The 14007-nt window shown below is 38.6% G+C and overlaps 2 protein-coding genes across 7 annotated transcripts in view; both read left to right on the top strand.

Annotated features, from left to right (window-relative positions):
- The window catches only part of LOC109184356 (disease resistance protein RPP13-like), a 106169-nt gene that overhangs the window by 68537 nt on the left and 23625 nt on the right, over nucleotides 1–14007 (top strand). The window contains exons 4-5 of one of the 6 annotated variants that reach the window (XM_019334374.1): nucleotides 4938–6427; nucleotides 10184–10371. The exons of 4 other annotated variants lie outside the window; for them this stretch is intronic. In XM_019334374.1, coding sequence (XP_019189919.1) covers nucleotides 4938–6427; nucleotides 10184–10231 — 1538 coding nt within the window. In that variant the 3' untranslated portion in view covers nucleotides 10232–10371. Of the gene's footprint in view, nucleotides 1–4937; nucleotides 6428–6549; nucleotides 6817–10183; nucleotides 10372–14007 lie in introns of those variants that run through there. One more of the 6 variants, XM_019334368.1, reaches the window with a different exon arrangement.
- Nucleotides 10983–11785, top strand: LOC109184635 (disease resistance protein RPP13-like). The gene is made up of 3 exons (XM_019334671.1): nucleotides 10983–11081; nucleotides 11371–11646; nucleotides 11682–11785. Exons 1-3 carry the CDS (start codon nucleotides 10984–10986, stop codon nucleotides 11701–11703), a joined length of 396 nt encoding a protein of 131 aa, XP_019190216.1. The 5' UTR covers nucleotide 10983; the 3' UTR covers nucleotides 11704–11785.

Genomic DNA, 14007 nt, shown 5'->3' with positions numbered 1-14007 from the left:
AGGGAAAATTGTAAAAAATGTCCTTCTATAATATGCCAATTATCAATGTTATCCATGAATTATGAATGGTGTAAATATTGCCCCTCAATTATCAAAACGGTGCACATATAACCCCTCCCGTAACGGACCATTAGTGTACCCGTTAAATCGGGGTAAATATGTAATTTTGTTGTTTTTTCCTCTTTTTTTTTCCTTTGTTTTTTCCTTTTTCTTTCTCGGCCTCAACAAACAATAGTTCACGATGGAGGTGGACTCGATTGGTGGCGTCCAGTAGCGGCGGCGACGGATGAGCTCCGGCGAGACCCTCCCTCGATTCGAAGTACAAGCGATGGACAGCGGAAAAATGTCCAGTGACATTCTCTGTTTCCAGCGTGAACGGCAGCTACGGCAACACCAAGCTCGGACCTTGGTTCGTCTTCTTCCAGCATGAACAAGACGAGGCAGAGCGACAAAGGGAAAATATAAAAAAGAAAAAGGAAAAAACAACAAAATTACATATTTACCCCGACAACAGTGTACACTAACGGTCCATTACGGGAGGGGCTATATGTGCACCATTTTGATAATTGAGGGGCAACATTTACACCACTCATAATTCAAGAGTGACATTGATAATTGACATATTATAGATAGGCATTTTTTTTACAATTTTCCCTTGATTTTTATTTTCTTACACATACATCACATAAATCTTGGGGATGGATTTTGCTGAAAATTTACTTATGAAAACAATTGAGCTTAACCTCTTGCAATTCTGAAGATCAAAAACTGAAAGGAATGAAGAACAACAAAGGAAGGGTGGAACCCAAGAAACAAAAATAAATCAGTCACCACGGACAGAAAGAACCCCAACATAATCCCTATGGACTAACTCCTCGAGCTTGGCATTCAAAATCAAAAGAGTCAGCTCGTGATCTAAGCCATAATTTTTCGCTAACCAATCCGCAACCTGATTCTGTTTCCGTAAAACGTAAATGCACTTAACATTTCAATCCTTTTTGATCCACGCTTTACACTAAAAAATAATATTGTTGAAAGTTCCACCCCTTTAACGTTAAAAAGAGGGTCATTTATTTGCTTGACCACATTGACGGAGTCACTCTGAATAATAATATTGGAAAAAGGCCATTTGCCAAGCCACCTTGAGACCAGTTAGAAGTTAGAACTGCCCAAGGCTGCAAACTGTCTTCTAAACTTGAACTTTTTGAGACATAATGACACATATAATGTTGGTATGAAGTGTTAACCATTCCTTGTACCACAATGTTTTGCACTGTTGTGAAGAATCAAAGTGCGAGCTGTTAATGTAACTTGTTGATTTGTATTTTCTTACATATACATCACACAAATTTTGGAGATTTTTCTGGAAATTCACTTACGAGTACAATTAAGCTTGAGTTTTTGCAATTCTTGAAGATAAAAAAACTGATCTTTTGCTTGGAATTATTGCACCCAGTGTCAGAGAAATTGAAAATTGCTTAAAACTAGCTCGAGAAAGTTGACACTTGTGGTTGATTAGCATATCATCACTTAGCTTAACACCCTTTTTGGTCCACTATTGATCTGAGATGACAAAACACACTAAAAACTACACATCATTCATATTAATTAAAGTCAACATATTAGGGGGAGACAATTTTGGTAAACTTTAAATTATCGGCACTAGCCAATTCTCCCCCACCGCCCTCGGCGCACCCCGATTACCCCCAGCCCGCAACCCCGCAAAGGGATGCATCTCGATTGGTGTCGGTCTCTCCCGTGCCTTCAGGCAAAACATATGGACGTGGCCCATCATGCCACAAAACGAACAGTGTTTGTGTAACCGTTCATACCGAAAGGTTATCCGGCCAGCACACCGTCTTATCCCGCTTTACCAACTTCATGCCACGCCTTAACGGTTTGCCAACCGCAATAGACACCCAGACCCGATAGAACGTTAGCCATGGGGCTCCTGTAAACCTCTCATCATGCTTCACAAACGTGCCTATGAAGTTTCCAGCCTGTTCAAGCACCGTGTCCGACGTATACCCCATAGGCAAACCATGTAACTGAACCCACATATCAACCGAGCTCAATTCCATCTCCCCAGGCACGGCTTCAGCCACCACCTCCCTGCAGACCAAGGTATTATTCTCGAAACCCCAAGGACCCCCATCCAAGACATAATCAATGTCTGTCCTATGATAAAAGACAAACAAAAACAGCCCCGGTTGGATCTCCGTAACCTGTACACCTCTCACCGGTTGCCATACGGACGCCATGACCTGCTTCATGAATTCCAACTTGACCAACTTAGTTGTCAGAAAATGGCCGATGACCGCCCACGTCTCCTCGTCGTCGTCATGAAGCTCGCCAACACCCTCCCCCTCCGGCACAAACTCGTCGTGCTCGTCCTCCAAATCTAGGTCGCCCCACCTCTCCGTTAGGCGTTCAACCTCGTTGCCCGCCTCCGCCATACCTTACTGCTCACACTGCCTCGTCGCTGTCGCGACTCGCTCGAAAAAACACTACTAGAAATTATGAAATTTCCGACCATCTGAAATTGATCTTAAATAAGTCGAAAGTCTTGTTCCGACCACTTTTGGTATCCGGAAAAACCTTTGTTGCTATTTCCGACCACTTTTTAGTATCAACTTGATTTAAAATTACTTTCAGGTGGTCGGAAATTTCATAATTTCCAGTAGTGAAATGACGTGAACCGTCGTAGAAAGCACACCGGAAAGCGTCAAAAAACCCTAGGTTTACCCTAGAGAGAAAGCCGAAACCCTAGTCGTAGCTAGAGAGAGATAGAGGTTTTAGGTCGTATAGGTTCATTAATATTTTTCGTGTAGTTCAGTGGCCTATTTGACCCTTATTCCTTTATTTTTCATAATGTAAATACTTTAATGAAAGATACATATGGCCGGCCGGCCTCCACTAAAACGACTCTCCAAGTCTCCAACAACTACAATATTTATTTAATTTTCAACAAGCTAAGACGCATTTGTGATTATATATATATATATATATATATATATATATATATATATATGTATTAGTTTAATCATGAGCTTAAAATATTATATATATTACAAATATTGTATACTATCTATTATTAAATAATGCAACTAGTTGGAGAGAGACATATATGGAATCTTTTGACAACGTTGAAACAGTTTTGGGCTCATCAGATTAGTGGCATTAACCAATTCCAATTCCAGTTCATCTTCATCTTCCTTCTGCTAACCTAGCTCCAAAAAACTTACAACTTTCTCACTCACTCATTTTCTTTCCACCTACATACACCTGCACAGATCAGAGCAAGAGAGGGACAAGAATGGCTGCTTGTGTGGCTCTACTTTCTCTTATGAGGACACTAGAGCTTGAGTTCTTGCAACCTCTCCCTCGTCCAATCCTACAAGAAATGGAACTCCTCACCCCTTTCAACAAACACTTGATCCAATCTCTCCACCAAAGCCTTAGATTTCTGATGGAACTCTTTGATGAGAACATAATAGATGGTGTTGAAGCAATAAAAGAGTTGGAAACAGAACTCAGAGATGTGGCTTTCAGAGTTGAAGATGAAATCGAATTCCAAATTGCACATCTTTATGATGATGATGATACAGTAGAAGAAATTGAGGAATCTGCAGGAACAGCACAGAGGGAATCTTCTTGTCCTTCTTCCAAGCTTCGTCTCATTCTGCAAGAAGCAGTAGAAGAAATTGACGGCATCAAGGAAGGGTGGGTGAAAATCAAGAACGAGGACAAGCTGCTGCGAGGAAGAAAGGCTGCAGATTCTTCCCAACCTCCTGCATCATCAGACTCCGACAACAAAATGGTCGGTAAAGACAAGGAGTTTGAGATTATAAAGGAGATGCTAATCCGACATTCATCAACAAATCGAGAAGTAGTCTTGATTAAAGGCATGGGAGGCATTGGTAAGACAACATTAGCAAGAAAACTTTATAGAGATCGGGAGATTGCATCGCACTTTGACACGCAAGCATGGTGTGTTGCATCCCAACATCATAATAAGAAACAAATGCTCCTAGCTCTTCTTAATTCAACGGGCTATTCAGAAAGCTCCTATGAGGACCTTGAGTCAAAGCTCTACCAACGTTTGAAGAAGCAAAGGTAATATCATATCCATCTATATATTATTGATAGGACCCTGTTGTGTATAAAAATGGCTCACCATGAACATCCTTTACATATTTATGCCCTGGTCGTTAGCCGTTAGTTGTTAACTGATTGAGTTAATTAGATGTATAACTATTTGATAACATTAGCCGATTGTAGAAATGTGTTTGGTAAATTAGTTATTAGCTGATAGCTATTTGGTATAATTTCTATTCTAAAAAAGCTAATTGAAAAAGTTGCTTTGAGTAGTTTTTTGAATTTTAGCATTTTGGAGTTACAAAAAACTAATTAACCAAACAATTAATAGTGGTCAAATAAACCAAAATTGACTGATAGGCTAACTATTTACCAAACAGGACCATATTGTTAATTAAATTAATATATCTATGGAATATATTATACTAGAACTAGAACTCAATAATAGTTTAGAAATAACCTAACTCTAACTTATAGTCTTACCGATGGACCTAGCTACTCATAATTGACGCATAACTCTACTCGTATAACATACAGGTACTTGGTTGTGATTGATGATGTTTGGAGTAATTGGGCATGGAATGATGTCCAAAGTTGCTTTCCTCATGATGGATGTGGTAGTCGAGTATTAATAACTACTCGCCTTGAAGAGGTGGCTAGCTCTACTTGCTCTAACAAAGAGTCGTTTTATCATAAAATGAGCTTCTTAAATCAAAGTGAGAGTTGGGAGCTGTTTCGTAAAAAGGCATACAAATTTGGTGATGATAAATTTGAGATGATTGGTAAACAAATTGTTGAGAAATGCGATGGATTACCTTTGGCAATAGTTATGGTTGCAGGTTTACTTTCCAAACTCAACACAGAGGATCAGTGGAAGGATATTGCAGAATCTCTAAACTCATTTGCAACAATTATTGATGACGAATGCTCAACAATACTCTCATTCAGTTACAATCACTTGTCTCCCACCTTAAAAGCTTGCTTTCTATATTTGGGAGTTTTTCCAGAAGATTATGAAATCAACACCAATGATATAGCAAAGTTATGGGCTGCTGAAGGGCTTGTGAATGCATTAAAGGGTGATGAGAGCTTGGACGTGCTAGTTGACGAGCACATACAAGAACTTCTTGATAGAAGCCTAATTCTAGAAAGCAAGCGAAGTTGTTGTGGGAAAAAGGTTAAGGCATTTACAATGCATGATGTATTGCATGCTTTTTGTGTCCAAGAAGCTCAAAAAGAGAAGCTTTTGTATACTGTCCTTGAACAACATGGTTCCAGTTCTCCTGATCAGGAAGGTTTCCGATGGGTAAGCATCCAATCCGAAGATCCCAACACCCTTGTAATATATCCTTCTTTGAAAAATTGCCGATCTATCTTCTATTTTCCATTCTATCCCCTTTCTGAAACCACAACTCTAAACTTGAAAGTTTTCAAGTTATTGAGAGTACTTCACTTTGCTAGTGGAAGCATGTGTAGGGAGATTGTGGATCCCGTGCATTTGAGATACCTACCTCCTGCAGTTGGACAGTTCAAAATTTCAAAGTTGTCCCGGGCTTGGAATCTTCAAACACTTTATATCCGTGCGGATGACAAAAAGAGCTATTTGGAATTTCCACAACTGCAGTATTTTAGCTGTTTCTCTATTTGTGGACATAATCCTCCCAAATTTGTTCATCAAAACCTGCAGAGCATTTGTTGGATGAAGCCTAACCATTGCACAAAGGAATTCTTTAGAAATGTTCCAAACCTAAAGAAGGTACGAATTAGTGGTGATAGAAGTAAATGCAATGATTGCATTGAAAACCTTGCCCATTTGAAGCAGCTTGAGCGACTGAATATTAATGCTTATGAAGAAGAGCATTATATGAGTCTGGATATGATTCCTATTAATAACCACATTGCTCTTTTGTCAAATCTTGAGAAGTTGACCCTTCGGAATACCAACTTTGAGTGGAAGGGAATTAATATTCTTAGCAGTTTGCCTAAGCTCAAGGTGCTCAAGTTGTTCTTCTTTGCCTGTGTAGGCGAAGAGTGGGAACTACTGGAGGATGAGGTATTCAGCCTGTTAATCTATTTGGGAATTAATTCAATTGATCTCAAGATATGGGAAGCTGGTAGTCATCATTTCCCAAAACTCGAGCGCCTACTCCTTTATCAATGTAAGAAATTAGAAGAGATCCCACCCGACTTTGCAGAAATTCCAAATTTGAAGTTGATCGAATTGAAGGGATGTCTTACTTCTGTAGTTGATTCAGCCAAGCAAATTGAGACTGATCAAAGAGACAGTGGAAACGATGATATGATCGTCATTGAAGAAAATACAATACAGGTCTCTCTCCCTTTCTCTTACTCAATTGCATATACTTTTCCCCTCCCTCTTTTTTCTTCTAAACTTAGTACGTTCAGTTTCATCATATTCTAATTTAGCTTCAACGTTACGTTTTATGACAGCCCAACGAAGAACTTGAGGATGATGAAGATGATTTTGATGAACTATGATGAATTTGAAGAGCAGAGGAAGCACATATAGCTTGAGCAAAGAGACTAAATTATATTTGCACCCATTTTATGATTTTGAAATGCTTTCAGAGTTTTAGTTGTTTTCATCTGCCAACTATCATGTAGTGTGATGGCACCTCTGTTATCACTCTAAATGGGTGATTGTAAGGTCGAACTCCAGTGATGGGGTAGGATCATTGTGTATAATCGAAGTGCGAGCTGTTAATGTAACTTGTTGATTTGTATTTTCTTACACATACATCACACAGATCTTGCAATTGAGCTTGAGCTCTTGCAATTCTGAAGATAAAAAAACTGATCTTTTGCCTGCTTGGAGTTATTGCACCCAGTGTCAAGAGCAAATTGTAGTTTAATTAAAATTGCACTCATATTGGTTTTGGTAACATTAAACATAGAATAAAAAGGTCAATTTACAGAATCAAAGAGAGGGAATGCAGCATGCAAAATGAGACTAACCCCCCCCCCCCCCCCCCCCCCACCACCACAACCCCACACCCCACACACACACACAAAAAACAAAAAAAAAAAAAAAAAAAAAAAAAAACGGCTTGTGTAGTGGAATCTTTTGAGTTGGAAAGCTAAAAGTAAAAAAAGCTGTCGGCTTTGAATTATTGGCATCTATCATCAGATCAGTGGCATTTGATATTGCACTTATCTTCCTTCAACTAACCTTCACTCAAATATTACACCCAAACAATTCAAAACAGAGAGGAGATCAGAATGGCTGCTTGTGTGGCTGTACTTTCTCTTATGAAGACACTAGAGCTTGAGTTCTTGCAACCTCTGCCTCGTCCAATTCTACAAGAAATGGAACTCCTCACCCCTTTCAACAAAGACTTGGTCCAATCTCTCCTCAAAAAGCTTGGATTTCTGATGGAACTCTTTGATGAGAACAGAGTGGATGGCGTTAAAGCAATAAAAAAGTTGGAAACAAAGCTGAGAGATGTAGCTTTCAGAGTGGAAGATGAAATCGAATTCCAAATTGCACATCTTCATGAAACAGAAGAGGAATTTGGAATTGGAGCACCAGAAGATGGGGATACTGATGCCCAAAAATCTTCTACTCCTTCTTTCAAACTTGGTCTTATTCTGCAACAAGCAATAGAAGACATTGATGCCGTCAAGGAAGAGTTGGTGAAAATCAAGGAGTACATGCTGCAAGGAAGCCTTGATGTTCTACCAATATCTGAAGCTGATTCTTCCCAACCTGCTTCAGAAAGGGTCGGTAGAGACAACGAGTTTGAGATTATAAAGGAGATGCTATTCGGACATTCATCACGGCGCGAAATTATTTCGATTTGCGGTATGGGAGGCATTGGTAAGACAATGTTAGCAAGAAGAATTTATGAAGATCGGTCAATTGCCCATTATTTTGACAAGCTAGCCTGGGTTGTTGCATCACCGCATCATAACAAGAGACAGATGCTTCTTGGTCTTCTTAATTCAATTTGCTATGCAGATAGCAGCACTCATGATGAGGATGATGAGCATCTATCATTCGAACTCTACCGATGGTTGAAGGGTGTAAGGTACTTGGTTCTGATATAATCGTCTCTGATCTCATATGTAACAATGGCTCACTAAGATTCTTTGTATAGATTAAATAATATATATACAAACTCTGATCTATAAGTCTATCTCATAATCCTTATCTACCCGGACTACCCTAACACATAAATTTACACATACTGTTGTAATAATAGGTACTTAATTGTGATTGACGATGTGTGGAGCATAGAGGCATGGGATGCAATCAATAGATACTTTCCAGATGATGCAAATGGTAGTCGAGTATTATTGACTACTCGTATTGCAAAGGTGGCTTATTATGCCGGATGCAAAAATAACTTCTTTCATCAAATGCACCCGTTAAATGAAAGCGAGAGTTGGGATCTATTTTGTCAGAAGGCGGGAACATCACGTCATGCTAACCTTCAGACTATTGTGAGACCAATTGTTGATAAGTGCAAAGGACTACCTCTGGCAGTTGTTATTGTAGCAAGTGTAGTTTGCTCTCTTTCCAAATTCAACGTGGACCCAGGTGAGTGGGAGAATATTGCTATGACTACAATTGCTAAAGCATGCTCAGAAATATTCTCATTGGATTACAATCACTTGCCATATAACTTGAAAGCTTGTTTTTTATATTTGGGAGTTTTTCCGGAAGGTAAAGTGTTCTATGTTAAAGATCTTGTAAGATTATGGGCCATTGAAGGACTTATAAAGGAGTTTAGGAACCAGAGCCTTGATGAAGTGGCTGAAAGATGGGTACGAGAACTTTTGGATAGAAACTTGATTTTCGAAAGCAAGCGAAGTTATTGTGGAAGAAAAATTAAGGCCTTTAAGATGCATGGTTTACAGCATGCATTTTGTGTAAGACAAGCTCAAAAAGAGAATCTTCTACATGTGGTAGCCGGAAATGGTTTCAATTTCTGTGTAAAAGGTTTCCGTTGGCTAAGCATCCAATCAACAGATTTTGATGAGGACACCTGTACATTATTACATTCTGCTTCTAATTCTTCTATCACTACATGTCGGTCCATTTTCTGTTTTTCGGAGGTGAAATCTTTACATTTGAAAAGTTTCAATCTATTGAGAGTATTCTACTTTAGTGATGCTAGCATGTGCAAGAAGATTGTGGATCTCGTCCATTTGAGATACTTACCTGAGGTAGTTAGAGATTTTAGAATCATAAAACTATTAAAGGCTTGGAATCTTCAAACACTTGATGTTTATGCGGATGATGGAAGGAACAAGTTGAAGAAGTTTGGCCAGCAACACGATTCTCAAAGTCGTCCTTCCAAACTGGCGTTGAAGCCTTGTGATTGCACAATAGATTTCTTTCTAAGAACTCCGGACCTTAAGGAGGTGGTAATTACAGGTGAAAGAAGATGTTGCAATGAGTGCATTGACAACCTTGTCTATTTACCGCAGCTTAGGGGACTGTATATTAATGGCAATGTATGGGATTCTAACACTCCTCAAATGATTTCAATGAATAACCAAATTGGTGGCTTGAAAGGGCTTGTGGAGTTGTCATTTAAGTGTATGAATTTTGAGTGGAAGGGAATTAATGTTCTTTGCCAGTTACCTAGGCTAGAGGTGCTCAGGTTATTAGTTTCCAGCATAGGCAAGGAGTGGGAATTATCAGAGGAGGATGTATTCCAAAGCTTAATTTATTTTGAAATATTTTCAACTGATCTCAAGCATTGGAAAGCCAGTGATATAAATTTCCCGAATCTTGAGCGCTTACTCCTTGGCAATTGCTTTCGGTTGAGAGAGATCCCAGACAGATTTGCAGACATTTGTAAATTGAAGTCAATCAAATTAACACGATGCCTTCCTTCTGCGGTGAATTCAGCCAACCAAATCCAAGCTGAGCAGTATGACTGTGAAAACGATGATATGGTTGTGATTGAGAAGGAAACAATACAGGTAGCTAGGTCTCTCTCCCTTTCTCTTACTCAACTGCATATATTTTTCCCCTCCCTCTTTTTTCTTCTAAACTTTGTACGTTTAGTTTCATCATATTCTAATTTAGCTTCAATGTTACGTTTTATTACAGCCCAACGACGAACTTGAGACTGATGAAGATGATTTTGATGAACTATGATGAATTTGAAGAGCAGAGGAAGCACATATAGCTTGAGCAAAGAGACTCTAAATTATATTTGCACCCATTTTATATTATTTTATGTTACGTTATATTTAATCTTATTATTGTTATTTGGGACCTTGGGTTGATGATTTTGAAATGGTTTCAGAGTTTTCAGTTGTTTTCATCTGTCAACTATCATGTAGTGTGATGACACCTCTGTTACCATTCCAAATGGGTGGTTGTAAGGTCAAACTCCAGTGGTGGGGTAGGATTATTGATTTTTTGCACTGCGGTGTATAATCAAGTGCGAGCTGTTAATGTAACTTGTTGATTTGTATTTTCTTACACATACATCACACAAATCCACAAGGCTTTATTCGGTCGAAGGTATGATCAAGCACACACGTCCAAAAGTTATAGCTAGTATCACAATCCCTAGTCACTGGGTGCTAAACATCTCCTCCCTGTTGAGCATATAGCCATTAATGTGCAATCCAACTATCAGCTTAGGCTTTTAGTTGGGATGGAGCACATGCTTTAATTCTCCCGGCCAGCATTAACCAATTTTAAATGTTATTTTTAGGATACACTTACCACTCACGTCAAAGCTATAGCTAGTAGTGAAACACAACCTTATTTCTTTATAAATAGCCATTCTAGACATTGGGTACTGGACTTAGCCCTACCGGCCTCCGCCCAACAATTTTCTAGCCATCACCGGGTTCTAGACTCGTCCTTTTTTCACCAGCCAATAAGAATTGAAACAAATGCTTCTTGGTCTTCTTAATTCAAATGGCTATGTAAATAGCAGCACTCGTGATGATGATCTAGCATTACGACTCTACCAAAGTATGAAGCATCAAAGGTACTTGGCTGTGAGATAGGAATCGTCTCTAATCTCATACGTAACAATGACTCACTAAGATTCTTTGTATTGATTAAATAATATATTCAAACTCTGATCTATAAGTCTATCTCATAATCACTGTCGAAAATAGCAACAAAGGTTTTTCCGAATATCAAAAAAAGTGGTCGGAACAAGACTTTCGACTTGATTTAAGATCACTTTCAGGTGGTCGGAAATTCCATAATTTTCAGCAGTGAATCTTTATCTACCCTAACACATAAATTTACACATACTGTTGTAATAATAGGTACTTAATTGTGATTGATGATCTGTGGAGCATGAACGCATGGGATGCAATCAATAGATGCTTTCCAGATGATAAACATGGTAGTCGAGTATTATTGACTACTCTCCTTGAAAAGGCGGCTTATTATGTTAGTTCCAACATTGACTCCATTCATCAAATGCACTTCTTAGATCAAAGCGAGAGTTGGGATCTATTTTGTCAGAAGGCGGGCACATCACGTCGTGCTAACTTTGAGACTATTGCCAGACCAATTGTTGATAAGTGCAAAGGACTACCTTTGGCTGTTGTTATTGCAGCAAGTGTAGTTTCCAATTTCAACGTGGACCCAAGTGAGTGGGAGAATATTGCTATGACAAAAATTGCTGAAGCATGCTCAAGAATATTCTCATTGGATTACAATCTCTTGTCATATAACTTGAAAGCTTGTTTTTTATATTTGGGAGTTTTTCCAGAAGGTAAAGTGTTCTATATTGAAGATCTTGTAAGATTATGGGCCATTGAAGGACTTATAAAGGAGTTTGAGAACCAGAGCCTTGATGAAGTGGCTGAAAGTTGGGTACAAGAACTTTTGGATAGAAACTTGATTCTTGAAAGCATGCAAAGTTATTGTGGAAGAAAAATTAAGGCCTTTAAGATGCATGGTTTACAGCATGCATTTTGTGTAAGACAAGCTCAAAAAGAGAATCTTCTACATGTGGTGGATTGATTGGTGTAATTTGGGGCAAACAAATAATACCCGGAGTATTCGGGTTGTCGAACCACAGAGAGGTGGTGTACTAATCACTAGCTACTAGGTTACTCATATGAAACTAGTCCAAACAAAACTTGAAGGTTGATTGATTGCACAAAATAACAAGCAGAATAAAATAAGTAGCAAGGTTTTGTAGACAATAGAGCAAAATAGGATTCTTGGGATCACAATGTTTAATCACCTAGTGCCAATTAACGTTTGTAATATTTGGTTTGGAATTAAGATTTGTATGGGAATGCAAAGTGGAATTGAATTACTCCCGTAATCTCTATTCCTAGTGAATTTCCACTCCCATGGCTTAAACACCCAATAAGATCAAAGATCAGCATTCAATTATTCCTAATTACAACCATCTCCCGATGAGCAATAATCTAGAATAAACTTCCCCTAATAAGTTCCCCTTTCCCAAGGACCAACCATTAGGTGCAATCATGTGTGACCTAATTTATGCCCCAACTCCCATTGGCGACACAAACATGACTGTGAAGCTAGTAATTTAGGCCTTTAACTACCAACAACAACTGATTAAAACAAGATTGCAACACAAATCATAAAACCAAACATAAATATATTAAGAAATTAACGAACTAGGCACATAGGTTCATAAACAAATTCACCCAAAAATCCCTAAAGAATTTAGCCGCGCATGGCTAAATTATACATAGCAAATATGAATAAAGGATTACAAATCATCAGAAGAGTACAAGAATTAACCAAGCGATTCTCCCAAATCTCCCTGGCTTCCTCCTTGCTTCCAAAGACGACTTGAGCCTCTTGATTTCTCTCTTTCTTGTCTACAAAGAACTCTAAAAATCTCTCCGTCTCTTCTTAGGGTTGAGGAAGGAGGGATTTTATAGTGGGTACAAAGTTGAGATGAAATAGGAATCTTGTACCAAATTGGACTCAAATTCTAATTCCTATATTTAAATAAAGAAATTGCCGTCTTTAATGATATTTAGAATTTGGAAGATTCCTTGAATTGCTAACTTTTAATATGGAGATATGAGCCTTGAAATCCGTGCAATTGATATTAGGAAAAGAAATCTCGCGCTTGTATTGAATTTTGCCCAGCTGCGCCACTTTAGGCGTCTGTTTTTATCCCAGAAATAGACGCCTATTCTCTCGACGCGTCGAGAATTTTCTCCACGCGTCGAGACTTCCTGTGCGCAAATTAGTTAGCTACTGGAAAATTTCGACGCGTCGAGTCCACTGGGCCCCGAACTCATCCAAAATTGCTCCAAACTCATCATTGAACTTCCCTTGCTCATAGAATTGACCTACAATGGTTCAAAAACACTAACAAACACCGTAAAACATTCAAAACAAGTGTGAACCATAATTAAATGATAATAGCAAGGAAAATATGTATTAAATAGGCAAAATTAAAGAACTTAATTACTGTGATGATTCAAAATAACCATAAAAACAAGAACAGATGTGCTAACATCATGGATGGAAATGGTTTCAATTTCTGTGTAAAAGGTTTCCGTTGGCTAAGCATCCAATCAACAGATTTTGATGAGGATGACACCCGTCCTGCTTCTTCTATCACTAGATGTCGGTCCATTTTCTGTTTTTCGGAGGTGAAATCTTTACATTTGAAAAGTTTCAATCTATTGAGAGTATTCTACTTTACTGATGCTAGCATGTGCAAGAGGATTGTGGATCTGGTCCATTTGAGATACTTACCTGTGGTAGTTAGAGATTTTAGAATCATAGAACTATTAAAGGCTTGGAATCTTCAAACACTTGATGAGACGACGGATGGAGATGAGAGCAATGAAGATGATGCAGAGGAGAGATAGAGCAAAGAAGACGCTAAAGCTGCAGCTTATTAATTAATAGCTAGCAATACTGACGGCCTGTATGTTCGTCAACAAATTAAA

This window comes from Ipomoea nil, unplaced genomic scaffold (genome assembly GCF_001879475.1).
Source record: "Ipomoea nil cultivar Tokyo-kokei standard unplaced genomic scaffold, Asagao_1.1 scaffold0188, whole genome shotgun sequence".
NCBI lineage: Eukaryota > Viridiplantae > Streptophyta > Magnoliopsida > Solanales > Convolvulaceae > Ipomoea > Ipomoea nil.
Note: the sequence above shows the minus strand (reverse complement) of the source record. Positions and strands in the feature narration are given on the sequence as shown.

Excerpts from the sequence above, each read along its gene's own strand:
- LOC109184635 (XM_019334671.1), top strand. The coding sequence starts at position 10,984 with ATGCTTCTTGGTCTTCTTAATTCAAATGGCTATGTAAATAGCAGCACT. Across the intron at positions 11,082-11,370 it reads CAAAGTATGAAGCATCAAAG|GTACTTAATTGTGATTGATG; the intron begins GTACTTGGCTGT and ends TTGTAATAATAG. Across the intron at positions 11,647-11,681 it reads GATAAGTGCAAAGGACTACC|ATTTCAACGTGGACCCAAGT; the intron begins TTTGGCTGTTGT and ends GTGTAGTTTCCA.